The sequence below is a fragment of the Propithecus coquereli genome, unplaced genomic scaffold, assembly GCF_000956105.1.
Source record: "Propithecus coquereli isolate 6110/MARCELLA unplaced genomic scaffold, Pcoq_1.0 Scaffold310, whole genome shotgun sequence".
Taxonomy (NCBI): Eukaryota; Metazoa; Chordata; class Mammalia; order Primates; family Indriidae; genus Propithecus; species Propithecus coquereli.
This window is the reverse complement of record NW_012148731.1, coordinates 4,589,109-4,604,796: the sequence shown is the minus strand read 5'-3', so window position 1 is coordinate 4,604,796 and position 15,688 is coordinate 4,589,109. Positions and strand designations below refer to the sequence as shown.

Here is a 15,688-nt window from a genome sequence, read left to right as displayed (position 1 = left end):
CCACTTTTACGCGCTCGTGACGGTGTGCGCCAGCAGTGGAGCCCTGCGGAGCCCCTGAAAAGGCCGCTGCGGGAAGGCTGCGACCGGGAGTGGGACAGCAAGCCGAGGGCAGCATGGAGAGCGGGAACTCTGCACACTGAACACTGAGACTCGGACCCTCTTCCCCAGTCAAACACCAGAAGGCTGGCAGCAGGCCAAGAGCCCATCCAGCGGGGCAAAAGACTCCTCTCTGAGAAACTGGCCAAACTAAGAGGCAATACATGCAGATATTCACATGAGGGCCCTATGATGAGCGCCAGCCTTGCATGCCTGCCGCAGGCTCCCTGTGGACAAGCTTCTGCAACCCGTGCGCGCGCACACACACACACACACACACACGGGCACACAAATACACACACGCAGAGCTTCTGGTCAGGTCAGCTTTTTAGGGCTTCCCTCCCAAATCAGAATGAGCAACAGAAAACCTCTAACATGGAACACAGACACCAAAACAAAAAAGACCAAAGGAGCTGGAAAGAGACAGAAACATTTCAGAAAACACGGGAACTTTCAAAGAACTCAGAGAGCTAAGAAAAGACCTGGTAAATATACAATTTTTAAAAAGGCTGTATTAAAAAAAAGGAACATTCAGAAAATAAGAAACAGCTCTTGGGATGTAAAAATATGATAGAACAGAACACTTTTCTGAATATATGTTCTATTTCACTAAAAAAGTGTAAGTATATGGCAGCAGAACTACAAATTTCAAAAAAAGGATTGAAAGATAAAGTGGAAGAAATTTCCCAGAAAAATAAAACAGAAAGGCCAAGAAAATGCGAGAGAAAAGATAAGAAACTTAGAAGCTCAATCCAGGGACATCCAGGACATCCAACTAATCAAAGTCCCGAAGTCAAAGTCCCGGACCAGCAACAGCCCCAGGGTTGCCACCCATCTCTGTATGGATGCTGCCCCACAGGAGGGGGCGGGGTCCCGGTGCCTCACTCCTGCCAGGGAGACCAAAGCAGTTAGGGGCCGCTTTGGTTCCAGGTTTCTAAAGCCCCTCTGGTCCTCCCTGCCCGTCAGCCAGGATCACAGTATTGGGCCTCTTTTATCCTCTGTCAAGTAAAAAACTTCGGGAAGCTTGCTGGAGGGGAGGCTAAGTGCAGGCAGGCTCCCGGGGATCCTGGCTGGCACCCCTGGCCTCACTTACACACACCTTCTGACTGCACCCCTGTACTCCTGTCCTACGGCTTGCTCTACTCCCCCCAATACGTGATGGGTCTGCAGGAGAGCTGTGTCCATGTGGAAGAAAGGACAAAAGAAAATGCCTGACTAGAAACAGCAGAAGCTAGGAGAAAAGCTTAAAAGGTTGGAGTAATTACTCACCCCTTCTCTTAAGAAGAAAAAATACTAGCAATTTGAGGGGGAAATAACTATCATGTAGTTTTTAATGTGGGCTACAAAAACAAAGTACCTATTGTATGATTAAAACTAGTTGATACACATGGGAAAAAAGATAGCAGGAAATGCTGCTTGCAAAATGTTCACAGTCATTACGCTTGAGTGGAGGGTCTATAGTTTATCTTTTAATTTCTGTCATTTTCTTGTACTTTTTCCAAAATTTTACTACTTTTATGACAAAATTAATTAAATCTAAAACAACTCTTTTTTAAAAAAGAAAAAGGGCAAAGCCATCACTAGGCATTAGACAGGAATCTTTAAGAGTCTTCTGTGTCCAAGTTTTAAAAGCAGCAAGAAATAATTTACTAGACTGTCTCAACTCCTAAGTGTGCCAATTTTGTAATTTGCATTTTTCAATTACATTAAAAGCATTTTTCCAAATTGCTCTGTTCTTCCCTTAATGACACAGGATGAGACTGAATGAGGCTTGCTCCCCGAGGACAGGGTTTGCACCTTCACGTGGCTCTGTTTTCTTCCTGTCAGCATCTGGAACTCACTGGCCCTGCCCTTGGTACACTAAACTGTTTAAGTTAAACAGAACACGGTTTTGAAAGAGCAGAAAACACAGCTTGGGTTCTGCCACACTTTCCTTTTCTTATTCCTCTTCAACCCAAGGTTTTTTCTGTAAAGCACAAGATTGTAAGGCAATTGGAACTGAGAAGTGTCTCATTTGTTGGCCTCAGAAACGTCGCGGCTTTCACGTGGGGGAAGAGAAGTGTCAAAAAACTTCACTTCCCACGAAGAGAAGGTTCCAGCTCAGAATCTCACAGCTCTTCCCAGAGGCTCAGCAGCCCTGCTGTCAGCCAGCCTAAAGCCCTCTCCTTCCCATCCCTGGGATAATTCGGATGACTCTGAACTTTCCCTGGAAGATGGTAAGAGATAAGAGCAAACATGGTGTCCAGAGAGGGAAGCATCTGAACACCTCACTGTGTGTCCTTGGGCAAATGTCCTCCCACCTCTGGGCGTCTGTCAAATGAAGACGGAACCAGACGATTTCTGTGCACACGCACACGTGTGCACGCGTACATGCTTGCACCACCCATTCTCTCCTCACCTTCACCTAATTACCCTCGATGCACTGTTAATCATTCACTCCCCAACACCAAACGCCCACCACCGCAACCCAAACCTCCTTCCCAGCTGTGCCTCTCTTTTCAATAGATTTGCCTCGTGCTTAGAATAAATTGCCAATCATCTGCATAATGCTTCACGACTCCTCACTCCACACATCAAATCATTTCTCAATCTCATTTCATAAAATCCATCAAGAATAATTCTTTCAAAACTGGAATAAACTCTCACTCTGGCACTTGGATCCATAAATTCCTTGTCTTTGAATGTGAAATATATCACTTTCTACAAAGCACAGCTAAGATACCCTAACATAGTCAGATTCACTAACAATGATAAATCAACAGGCTCCTGTAATACGTAAAAATGCAAATCCAAACCACCACGAAAATCTTCTCCTCTCCTCATGCCCCTTAACAGAGACACAAGATTCTGAAGTTGGGATGCAGCCTGGGCACCACTTAGGGGAAGGGGCCACATTTTTCCATACTTCATTCTCAGAGGTCAGAGAGAAGGGTGGGTGTTTCGGCTTTTTTTGCTCAGGCTCTGCAGTCTGACAGACAGCTTCCCTTATCTTGCCTCTATCACTTACCAGCTGTGTGACCATGGACAAGTCCCTTAACCTCTCTGTGCCTCAACTTCCTCATCTGTAAAATGAGCATAACAGCAGCCTTGGCCTGTCAGGCCCGTCATGAAGAGATGGAGCAATGGTTAGCTCTCTCCATCCTCTCATCTGTGTTCCCCGTCAGAGGTCAGAGTCACAGGCCAGCTAGAGGTTCCAGAGCTGACCAGCAGCACGAGACCCAACCTGGGTCATCGGCCACCAGAACAAAGTCCTTTCCTTCAGATGCGCATGGGAAGGGGCCCAAGAGCCTGCTGAACCTGGCACCACCTGGCCGGAGGAAGGTGGGCACATCTTCCCTGCCCCAAACTTGCTCTTCGGGGTCCTCGCAGCGGTAAAGTCACTTCCCCCAGCACTGCCGGAGGCACAGGAGCAGAGAGACTCGGTGAACTGGCAAGGAGCTGTACAATTCTGTTTCTTCTGCCACTTTTTAAATGTGATCGGTTTAGAGACGTGGATCCAGCCCTCCACACAGACCTCCCAAATGCACAGAGCATGAAACGGAAGCATGTGAACAGTTTCGTACAGACAATCCCAAAAACTCTTCAAATTTTAAAAGTATTTATCTCAGGAACACTGAGATTAAAATTCTGTAAAAATATGTGTATACAGAGACAGACTATGAAAAGATTCACAAAAACAAGAGTTACATTAAGTTGGAGGATTCTGGGTAATTTGTCTTTTCTACAATCGTTTGACAACTAATCAATACAGGTACAGGGGAGTCGGGAACGTGCTTCTTCTGCCCTTCCCTGGTGTCAGGCCCTGTGCTGGCTCTTCTTATTTCATCTCCACAGCAACAACTCTAATCAGTGGCCATTTTCCCAATGAGGAACCGGGGGGTCAGAGAGGCTAAGTGATTTTCCCAAAGTCACACAGCTACCGAGTAGAAGATACAGCATGGGAGCCCAGGAGTTCTCACGCAACGATGGCACTGAATGCTTGCCCATCTATTCAGGTTCCACTCACCACATGCGAGGACTTTAGCTAATTCCTGGGGTAAGTCAAAGCCCAGCTTAACTGCATTAAGGCAGGAAAAAAAGACAATGTTTATGTATAGCCACGTTCACTGAAGTACTGATTATTTTAAAAATGAAAGCAGAAAATTATAGGAAACGACATGGAAATGACAAAGCAAAGTTTGGAATTTCAGACAGTCATAAAAACATCTTTGAGAAAAGTTCTTAATAAGGTGGAAAAATGCCCCTTACAAACATAACAAAAGATGGTAGGGAGAGGGGAGAATTCAAAACTGTACCTATAAGCCAGGCACGGCGGCTCACGCCTGTAATCCCAGCTACTCGGGAGGCTAAAGCAAGAGGGTGCTTGTGGCCAAGAGTTCAAAATCAGCCTGAGCAATATAGCAAGACCCTGCCTGGAGAAAAGGAAAACAAAAACTGCACATACTATGCATAAGCCCAAGTGTATAAACACACAGGAATGCAGTGGCCGAGACCAGGAAGGTGCTTCACATTAATGAGGTGCTGACCTGGAGCTGGGGATCACCGATGATTTCCGGTTCTCCTTCATACTTCATATTTTCTGCATTTGTGTCACAATAAACATCTATTATATTCATGATCAAAAATAAAAAGATTTTTTTTTAAAAATAAAGGAATATTTTAAGGAAGCTTGTTACCAAGAGAATTTCCAGAGCAAATCACTTTGTAAAGCAAATAAACAACACCTAATTCATACATTTCATTTAAAAGCCTTCTGTGTTTTAGAACTCCAGGTTTTCATACATGGACAGCAGGTCCCTGGAAGCAGGAAACATGCTTTATGCCTTAGGGAACGGAACCCCTGTCGGTGCCTGGCAAGGGCTCTGTACATGGGGCAGACGGTAAGGAAGCTGGCTGTGTTTGCTTAAAGAAGGCCACATTTGTGCTTTTTCCTTCAAAAAAAAAAAGGCATCAAAGTCTGAATTCTACCTTTACATGCAGTGAGTGTTCAAACGTGTTGAACCAAACGAGTTCACTGGGAAATGAAAAGAGCATATAGAAGGGTATCCGTGCTGGGATTACAGCTATGAAAAAAACACGCACTCACAGACAAGGGCAGGAAGGGATCATCAGGGAAGAAAACAGAGAGAGCATCGGTGCAGAATTATGAGTCATTGTTTTATTTTACTTAATTTCTCTAGCTGTAAATTTTTCAAAACTAATATAAGCATATTTTACAGCTCACAGAACATTTAGAACATATTAAAATAAGCCTCTTTCCACTGTAATGTGCCCAATTGAAATTTATGAATTCCAAAGCTACATTTTAAAGAGATGAAGGAACTGGCACTCCGCGTTCTTCAGATTAATCAGTTGGACTGTGTTGTTTTTCTCCTGATCAGAAAAGAAATCATTTTTCAGTAAATGTTACCTTGAATCAAGGATTCTTCCACATTCTAGAAGCTTGGATGAGCTGCTTATATTAAGTGTTACCGTGCCCCCTAGTGGCGAATCGGATTTATGCACTCCAAAGACAATCTATTCCCAAAGGCTTGCGATAAAATCCAAAAAATTTGTTTGCATCTTTATTGATCACTTAACATACACACAATTATGTACCAGATGCTATAGAGAATATAAAAATGGGTCTTGCAATGGTTCCCATGCTCAGGAAGCTTAAAATCTAGCAAGGTGAGGCAGATATGGTTCCATGGCTACTCAGGTAAACACGACCATAAGTCAAGGAAGGGAGAAAATTCTTGGGGAGAGCAGGAACTCGAGCACACACTAAGTGCCTACTATGTGCCAGGCACTGCACTAAGTAATTCATATCCAATATCATTTATTTTTCATGAAAACCCATCAAGGCATGTGTAACTATCTCCACCTTACAGATAGACAAATTGAGGCTCAGAGAAGCGAAGTAACCTGCCAGAGATCACAGAACCAGCAGGCTGCAGATCAAGGATTCAAACAGGTCTTGTGACCTCAGCCCCCAAGCTCTTCCCTCCGTTCTGATCCAGTTGGGGCAAGAGGGCTCTCCGACAGACTTTAACCAACAGAGGAGGGGAAAGGCACCCTCGGATGGCAATACGGAGGTCAGGGTGCAGTGTTGCACCCACCTCTTCTAGCTCAGGCCTGCTGCACCCACCATCTGCTCTCCACCAGGGACTGAGCTGCAGCTGGCTAGACTCTCGTCCTCACTCCAGACCCAGCACCCACACCCCACCTCCCCCAGATCACAAGGTTCCCAAGATCTACCTTGTGCTCTGCCTCTGACACCAGGGAGGGAAAAGAACACCGTGTGCTGCCTAGGCCACGCTCCAACCTGACGGCCCAGCATACATGCAGCCTCAGCCAGGACTCCCACCCCAGCTCCCTGCTGGACCCCCACCTCCCGTTCAGCCGCTAATCTGTTTTCTCATCCCAGCTCCTCCGGCCCCCACCACACATTCTTCACACTGAAAAGTTGCTCAAAGTCAATTTGCCCAAAACCAACTTGGTGAATAACCCTATCACTCAAAGCAGACAGGACTCTGGCCCTCCGTTTGCATCCATGGCTTATAAAAGCCCTGATTTTCAAGATGCCACAGTAACAAGACGGTCAGGAGATGCTGGCCCTGGCAGCCGTGGTCAGCACTGGCCTCATCCTGAGAGACTGACAATGCCTGACAGCCCAAGGGGCCCGGGCCATCATCATCACCTATAGCACACACTGCCTCCTCAAGACAGGTGGACACAGCAACAGTGCCCAGCCCACCTAGGGCAGCTCCACAGACCTGGACCTAGGTCTCAGCAAATTGCCCAAGAGCAAGGCTTTCCTATGACAGTCCCTGGGCCTGAGCTGCCTGAGCTACCATCCCAAGGTGGGCCAATTGCGCCCTCTTCTGGTCATGAGGCATCACAGTTAGTTTTGCTGCCCAGTTTCCCCTCCGTGGGGGCCGGAACATCTCTCCCTGCATCCATCCCCAGAGCACCATGCCTGGCACATTCGTCTGCTCCACAAGGCCGGAAATCAATGCTTCCACTCAGACGTTGCCTGCTCAAAAACTATCATGGGGATGCTTCTGTTTAGGAAATCTAGGTAGAAGTGACCCAAGCTGCCCAAGTTGTTCCACTCTGCTAGCAGGGCCCAGGGGTACTTCACTACGCCAGGTGGAGACTAGTCCCCAGCAGTCCAGGCTTGCTCCGCGCCATCAGGAGACAAGACTCGGGAGGTGGTAGGCAGGTGGACACCCACCTGCTGCCCTGCCATCTCTCCGCAAGGCAGCACCGAGTAGAAGGTGCTCCGCCCATCTCTGCCCACAGCAACCTACCTCCTCCTCCAGCCTGCGCTTCCGACTGCCCTCATCCTCCCTATAGGGTCGTAGAGAGGTGCCTGCCTGTGCCCCTCAGGTGGCCCGCCCCATAATCACAACTATCTTCCACAAAACCCCTGCCACATGCCAGAGTGTAGACTGGGTATTCTGGACACCCCGTTCACTCTGACGTCAGCCTGTCCGCACTGCCTCTGGAGGCAAGGCTACAACCACCTATGCAATGAGAGACACGGGAGGGAGGCCAACATGTCAGTTCTGCAAGGGTGAGGACTTTGCTTCTTCGGCACCCAAAATGGGGCCTTGCACAAAGCTAGAACCCGCTAAACACTTGCTCAATGGATGGTCCAGTGGGGGAGACTTTTCAGAGACAAAGACTTTCCACGCTGGGCTTTTTTCAGCAGGAATTTAACAGGCAGGAAAGTAAAGGGAAGGGACCCTAGAGAGAGGGAAGGGCAAGCGCCAAAGCATGGCAGGAAGAAGTTCCAACAAGAAGGTGAGCTCAGGGAGGACAACGGACCATCACACGGACCCCAGGGCCAGTCAGACACTGCCCAGGGCAGAGCAGGCCTAGCCCAGGTCCACCGGAAACCCTCCCAACGGCTCCCAACCCTCTGCAGCACAGACTCTCAGGAAGGAGAGCGGGGCAGCCCCAGGACCGGGGGATCGATCCAAGCATGCTCTGATCCACAGCGCAATGCCAGAGGCCTCCATGCAGACTTCACAGCCCCAGACATCTCAGAAGAAACACCAAAGACCCGAGTGAAAAATCCCGGGACCCCAGGCTGAAGACAGAATATGACATCCCCCACATAACTCCATTGGCCTTGCCAGAAAAGAATACCGACAAGCTACTTCAGGACTTCAATTGGCCACTTGAAAATGACACCCATCGATTCAGCTCATTTCAAAGACTTCACTACACTTGGAGCCTCCTTTTGTCACTTCAGAAAATGCCTCCTAGGAAAAAAAGCTCAAAATGTAACTTGCAAATAAAATGACCTGGGTAAGTTGGTTCCAGAACTCTCAGGAAACTAGAGGGAGGAAGCCAACGTTTCCTGAGCATCTGTGGGGTACCTGGCTCTGTGCAAGGTGATGTTTAAGCAATTTTCTCACATGATCACATGACATAGGTACAATTATGCCCTTTCACAGAAGAGACACCAGACTCCAAGGGAGGACAGCTCGGGCTGGCCAACCAGCCACTCTGCAGCAAAGCTGGATTTGAAGCCAAGACCCTCAAAGCCATTTTCTTTCCAAGAGGTTTTTGTTCGGCTAGCATTTATTTGGCACCCACTACATATCAGGTGCTTTGCCAGATGCCAGAGAGAGAGAGGAGGGACACAGTGTACAGCCTAGAAGGGCTAGAGACAGGTCCCAGGTGGGTGCAACATGCCCCGTCACACTACGTACCTGCACATCATAGGGACTATATTGCTATTACTGCAGTAGCTTGTAAAAATAAATAACACAATGAAGAAAAAAGGTTTTGGTGTAAAACCAGAAGTCCCCAGCATGACACGGGCAGCCCTCCCTCATCTGGTGGCCCCTGCCTGCTTCCCTGGCCTTGGGTCCTCACCCCCTCATGCTCAGAGCCAGCTCTCCAAGCCCTCACGCTGGGAGCCAATGCACACACAGCGAGAACACCCTTCTGCCCCCTTCACCAAGCAAACCTTCCCCTCGTCAGGAAGCCTTCACCAAGCCCTCCCAGGCAGGGCTGGTACCCCTCTCGCTGGGACACACACTGCACTTGTGTAACCTGCTGGGGTCCCATCCCCACAGCCACTTGTCCATAGCTCCTGTCACACTGTGCAAGCCTGGAAGCCAGGGGCTGGCTCCATCTACCTTTGAACCCCTCACGTCCAGCTCAGAACTGGCACAGAACTGGCACTGCTCAATGCTCAACGGGGTCACAGAGGATGCCCCAGTCTCCAAAGCTGTTCTTCTCCCTCTGATCACTCTCAGTCACCTGTCCTCCCACGGTCCTCTTGAGAGATAAGAACCAGTGTCCTCTGGTGGCCTGGGCAAGGCAGCATCAGAAAAGGGATGGCGCAGGAGGGACCCGTGACCCAGGGCTGACAACAGACAACCTCTCTTGAATGCACCAAAGAGAATTACAGAAATTTCCAAAAAGAAATGCTCAGCCTGCAACTGCCGTCTACCTCACTGTGATTTGACAAAACATTCCAACAATTTATTCCTCAGAACATCTGATAACAGAAGTTTCCTCTCAAGTCTTACCTTGAAGGTTTTATCCATAGAAGTTGAGAGAAGCATGTGGCTCTTAGAACGGACTGGACACCACTGAATGCTGTTTACAGGGCCCCTGTGGCCTCTCAGGTAGAAAAGCACTTTCGTAGGAACTGTGGTTTCTTTATAATGACTGCTCAAATATGGCTGAATAAAATCAGACGCTACAGGGGCCATACGGAGAGGGGCTGGGGCACAGCTTGCAGGTGGACCCTGTGGCTCCACGTCTTTACTCTTGGCTGTTTCTGTGCTTACTGCTTGCAGCTGTCTTAGTCTTTTCGGGGTATATGGTATGACACAGTCCTCACACCTTTTCTTCTGCAAACAGTTGCCATTTTTATCTGTGGTTTCAGATTCACTTTGAACATGGAAAGATGACTTGGGGGAACGCCAGGGGAGTTTTACTTGCTTAAAGCGGGAAGCTGCCAGGGGCGTGTGGCTGGCTGGAGCCTGGGTGGTCCACAGAGAAGAACGAGAAGGCCTGCTGGTGGGGAAGGTGACTTCAGGCTCCTTCCTGGGCCACTGCAGCCTCTGGCTGGGGCAAGATCCCGGATCAATTCTCCCAAGCCGAGCCAGTGGGAGACAACGGCCCCCTGGGTTTTCACAAGAGCCATGCTTTGTGAGCTGTGCCCCCTCTTTTGTCATATCCAGTACACCAGATGAAAAGTCCTGCCCAGGAGGTTTGGTCGCACCAGAAGTGTCTTTCATCTGGCCAGCATCATTAAAACTTCCTGCAGGCTCAGTCTCAGCTTCCGAGTCCGAATCGTCATAAGCCACTAACGAAGCCATTAAAGACACGGTTTCTTGCTGTCCTTCCAGGGCAAACTACCTAAGACCAAACAAAGTCAAGAGTCAGAAAATGTGCATGGAAAAATATTTGTGTAGTTAAAAGAAAACATGTCATCTACGAAATCTAAGAATTCAAGATTCACAAGAATAAACACAAAAACGAAAGGCTTTTCTATATACCAGGCACAATTAGAAGATGTAATTTTTAAAACCAAGACTATGGTATACCTGGGGATAAATCTACAAAAAAAAACAAGACCTACACAAAGAAAACTAAAACTTTGTCTGAAGGACATAAAAGAAGACCTAGAGAGACAATTTATGGACAGAAGGACACAAGATTTTAAAGATGTCTTTGGGAGACTGATTTTGGCAGTATGTATTATAAGTTTAAATACATAATTTTTACCAAAACAACCCTACTGTAGAACTCTATCTTATATAAATACTAGCATTTGTTTGCTAGATGTATAAATCTATAAAGATAACTGTATAAAGAAGGCCGTCAGCATTGCTTATTAACAACTGAGAAGGACATATATTTGTCAACGTGAATGAAGCTAGGTCTGAGAACACTGAAATGGAAAAAAGTCCAGGATCCACCAGGTGGGAAAAGCGTACCATCCGCCCCCTTCCTTCTCCCCTTGTGTTCTAGCCCTTCCCTCTTTTCTCTCTGCCTGGAACAGATAGCTTCTCTCTGATAGCCCATCTTCACATAAGCCAGTTGGAGAGACAGACCCACAACACAAGGCTGAGGCCCTGAGGCATCAGTCCACCCAAGGGCACTGGGAGCAATTCTGAGGTGTGATCCAAATCCACCCATTTCACCCCAAACACACAGATTCACACAACAGTGAATTTCTACTTTTTAAAAAGTTCTTCCTTAAATTCTGAACCATCATGTACAATAAATTGTTATCAACTAGTTTCTAGAAAGAAGTGCTTCGGGCCGGGCGCGGTGGCTCATGCCTGTAATCCTAGCACTCTGGGAGGCCGAGGCAGGAGGATCACTCAAGGTCAGGAGTTCAAGACCAGCCTGAGCAAGAGTGAGACCCCCTCTCTACTAAAAATAGAAAGAAATTAGCTGGACAACTAAAAATATATAGAAAAAATCAGCTGGGCATGGTGGCGCATGCCTGTAGTGCCAGCTACTCGTGAGGCTGAGGCAGGAGGATCGCTTGAGCCCAGGAGTTTGAGGTTGCTGTGAGCTAGGCTGACGCCACGGCACTCTAGTCCAGGCAACAGAGCGAGACTCTGTCTCAAAAAAAAAAAAAAGAAGTGCTTCAGTCTGGAGCTCAATATTTTAATTCTGTGCTGTTAGCACCAAGCACAATTAAGAGGAAAATAAGAATGCCAGGCACACCCAGGACAGCAGAGGGCGTACTGGAACAGCACAGAACACAGGCAATGGACCAACTTCCAAGAAAACCCGGTGTGCCCTATGTTAATAAACCATGCTGAACTCCTCTCCCGGCATTTGAGGTCAGGTCAACTTCCAAAGATTCCTTCCAGGTCCATTGCTAAGCCATTCCAGACAGCCTGTCTATCACCCACCTCTTCCCATAGACAATGGGTTTTCCTTGGAATTAACCACCCACCCCTTCCACACCTTTCCCACAAATGGCAACATTCAACTGAAGGGCTCCATTGCCATACAGGTCAGGTCATCATTCAATACACGTAGTCAGCCTCCTTCAATAACGCCGAACCCCCTCGAAGCCTAATCCAGGCAGGTAACAACTTCCACACACAAAGCCATAGTCTAAATAAAACTTCTAAAACCGGCCGGCTCATCTCAAATAGAACTACTATAATATGAGAGACTAATTAGGAACTACTGGAACCATGCACCGTGAATGACGTGGCATTTCTGTTCTCCAAATACTAAGCCTGGTCCCGACGCCAGTCTCGACTCCTGTGCCGAGGCACCACCCACCACAGCACCCCATTCCTTCCCGTCAGTGGGAACCCTCCAGGTTCCCACCAGGGTGCCCATCCTCAGCCATTAGCATGGATCCCCACCCAGTCACCCCCAGTGGTCGACCACAGCTGAAGATCCGAGAGTGGTGTGGCCCTGACAAGGCGAGACAGAAAGGACTGAATGAATGCAAGACAGTAGGGCTCCTGATACATCCTGCTGCACGTGCATTTCATTCACTCACTCAACAAACATCAAGGAAGTATCATCTACTCACCAAGCCCCACGCTGGGCACGAGGAACACAGCAGTGAACAAAACAGTAAGTGATGCTCACCACACTCACATGCCAGTGGGAAGAAACAGACCATAATCAAATGAAATAGAAGACGTCAGGTGGTGACAAATCCTGAGGAGAAAAGTAAAACAAAGAAGAGTGGGGGTAGGTGGGCTTAGGGTTGCAGTTTCACGTAAGGAGGCTGAGGCAGGCCTCAGAGAAGGTGACATCTGGGAAATGCCCTGGAGAAGGTGAGGGAGCAGAGGTGACAGGAGGTGCTGCAGACTGAACCAAAAGGACCAATTAAATGGGGCGAGAGAGGAGTCAAGGAAGATTCAAGGAAGACAGACAAAATTGGAGAAGGCTGGGAACTGGTGGGAACAACGTAAACTTTAGGAAGTGTTTGCTGCCTTTTCTGTCTCTAAAACAAAAGAAAATTGTTCATGGAAAGAGGGGAGTGATTAAACTAAGAGGAAGAGAGACAGCCAGATGGAAGAAAAGGCAAGGGCATTGGAGAAAAGAGGCTAAGGCAGGGAGAGTGGTATTGACAGTCATTAATTAGTATGTCAACTCCATAAGGGCAGAATTTGTGGTTTTGTTCACTATTCAATCTCCAGAGTCTAGACATATTTGTGGAATGCAAACTGGTGAGGAGAGAGGCAGCAACGGAAGTAAAAAAAAATAGAATATTCTCATCCAACAAACATTCCCTGATTACCTACTCTGTGTCAAGCCCCAAGGTGGGTCTGGTGTGGGCGGAGATTAAACACAAAACACGGATCCTGCCCCTAAGGCCACAGACCGATGAAAGCAACAAACAAGATACAATGAAAGATGGGTTTTGAAGGATGAATAGGAGTCAGCCGAGCTGTCAATGATAAGAGGTAAGGGTGGTCTAAAGCACTGCGCTTTCGGAAGGAACGGAAAATAAAAGGAAGACGAGCGGCGACGAAAGACCCCGCGCTAAGAGGCACGGAGCGTTCCGGGCGCTGCCCTGTCCCGGCCCGCTCCCGCCCGGGGCCCGCCGCTCACCACACACACCGGAAGCGCTTGGTTCTACCGGAGACCAACCGGCCTGCGCTCCGCCGCCAAGTCCCGTTCCGCCGCGGCGCCGGGGACGCCAGCCAATCAGCAGAGACCTCCGCCCCGCCCCCGAGTGACAGCCAATGATGGCGCAGCTGGGCCGGAAGTTGTTCCGGCCGGACGGCGTTTCCACGGACGACCGGGAGGTAACCCGAGGCTGAGCCGGCAACGCTGACTGGCCCAGCAGGGCCTGGTAAGTGAGGGGATGAGAGGGGGAGTGGTGGAGGGACGCTGGGGCGGCGCCCAGTGACTTGGCCTTCCTCGGGCCGCCTGCCGGAGTATCCTCTTCAGAGCCCGGCTCGCTGCCCGCCACGTTCTGGCACCGCGAGGGGCGCGGGGGCTGCCACGGACCCCCTCGCCCTCTCCTCCGAGCGCCGCCGACCCACCCTGTCTCCTACGCCCGCCGTCACGGGCCCTTCATCGTCCCCACCTCTTCCCCTTTCCCAAGGAGAGAGGCCCCCACTTTTATTTACTGCCTGCCGTGTACCAGGGACTTTGCCTGTAGTATCACACTTGGTCGCCTCAACCGTAATGTTAGGAGGCTTCTTTATGCCCATTTCATAGATGAGGAAACTGAGGGAGGAGCAGAGAAGTAACGTGACTTGCCCAAGGTTTCGAAGCAAGAAAATACCCAAGCTGGAATTGAAACCCAGGTCTCTCTGACCCCAGAACTCATGGTCTGTCCACTGCACTGCGTGGCCTCAGTGAATAACTGCAGGGAATTTGCAGTTCGCCCTTTCTGCCGCCCACGACTACACATAAACACAATTACACTGAAACTCAGGGTGGGGAACAGGAAGAGGGCGAGGAGGTTATATGGTTAGGCGATCCTGGGGTAAGGGGTGGCTGATGCAATGACTAGCTAATGGCTTGGTTCTCTGGAGGGTTTCATTGTTCTCAACCCGGCCCTCCCAGCCAACCCTCCCCTGATTGGACAGTCTCATCAAGAAAGCTGGTCCAGAGGCCCAAATGTTTCTGGGAATCTGGGTGATTTCTAAGAAACTTATGTGCATGTAGCTGAAAGGTGGGGTATACAAGAAAGAAAGAGAAGAGCCTTGTTTAAAAAGGAAACTGAAAGAAAGAGGGGAAGAGTATTAAAGACCACTTCTGGCTGGGCAGGGCATTCATAGCTGCTCGACTGCCCAGCGTGACCAGTGGCCACCTCTGCAGTGTCCCCCACAACCTAGGTATGTATTGCCGTCTTTGCCAGGCTTGGAGCTTGTTATTGTTTTTACCAGCCTTATACCAAAGTGCTGGAAACCGTGGTTAAGGGGGTAATGAATTATCTCTCTTAGGATTAGAGTATTGTGCATTTTATTTCATCCCGTTCTGGTAACCCAAAGTTCAAGTGATTCACTGCTTCCGTGGGGAACAGAGATACTGGATGAGCATTTGCCTGCTTGGATTCGTAGCTTGTCTTTCAGCACTTCATGTTGGCTGCCATATTCTTCACTGATGCAGCCCCTTCGTTAGTCAACATCTGAACATATTAGCATTCTTATTGTAATACCCCAAATTATGTAATGCCTGGCTTCATATAAATTAATGTCTTCTTTGCCTTTTAAGATAATGTTCATTTTAGTCTCTGGAGGGGAAACTCATCTCTCCTCTCAGTGTTTAAAAAAAAGTTGAACATGATCTGTTCCAAAGTTTGGGGTGTAAAGAACTCTTTGCTCTAATGAAGTCATTTTCTTGTCCTCTGGGAACTTGCCAGTCCAAAGCCGTTGTCACCTACATTCTGGGGCCAAGATAGGAAGGATGGTATTCCACATCCTGGTGGTATTGCAGGCATCCAGGAACTTCTGGGCCACCTGCCCTTCCTGGCTACTCCAGAATTGGCTATTTTGATGCCACCCTTCTCCAAATCACAGAATCAGTATATCCTGATCTTATCTGTGAAATGATTTCTCTACATCCCAAGGCATTATCATGTTCTGTTAAACAATTCTATAATTCTTTTTTCCACTCCTCATCCCAATAA

General features: G+C 48.5%; 2 protein-coding genes across 3 annotated transcripts in view; one reads left to right on the top strand and one right to left on the bottom strand.

Moving 5' to 3' along the window:
* WDR25 (WD repeat domain 25) overlaps positions 1-10,464 on the bottom strand; it is a 128,691-nt gene extending 118,227 nt beyond the window's left edge. The window contains exon 1 of the mRNA XM_012650102.1: positions 9,633-10,464. Within this exon, the coding sequence (XP_012505556.1) occupies positions 9,633-10,430 (798 nt within the window). The 5' untranslated portion in view covers positions 10,431-10,464. The remainder of the gene's footprint in view (positions 1-9,632) is intronic.
* A 3,348-nt stretch (positions 10,465-13,812) lies between these two features.
* Positions 13,813-15,688, top strand: part of WARS (tryptophanyl-tRNA synthetase) — a 43,558-nt gene continuing 41,682 nt past the window's right edge. The window contains exon 1 of one of the 2 annotated variants that reach the window (XM_012650095.1): positions 13,813-13,900. The gene's annotated coding sequence lies outside the window, so the exon portion shown is untranslated. Of the gene's footprint in view, positions 13,901-14,726; positions 14,895-15,688 lie in introns of those variants that run through there. The other variant, XM_012650094.1, reaches the window with a different exon arrangement.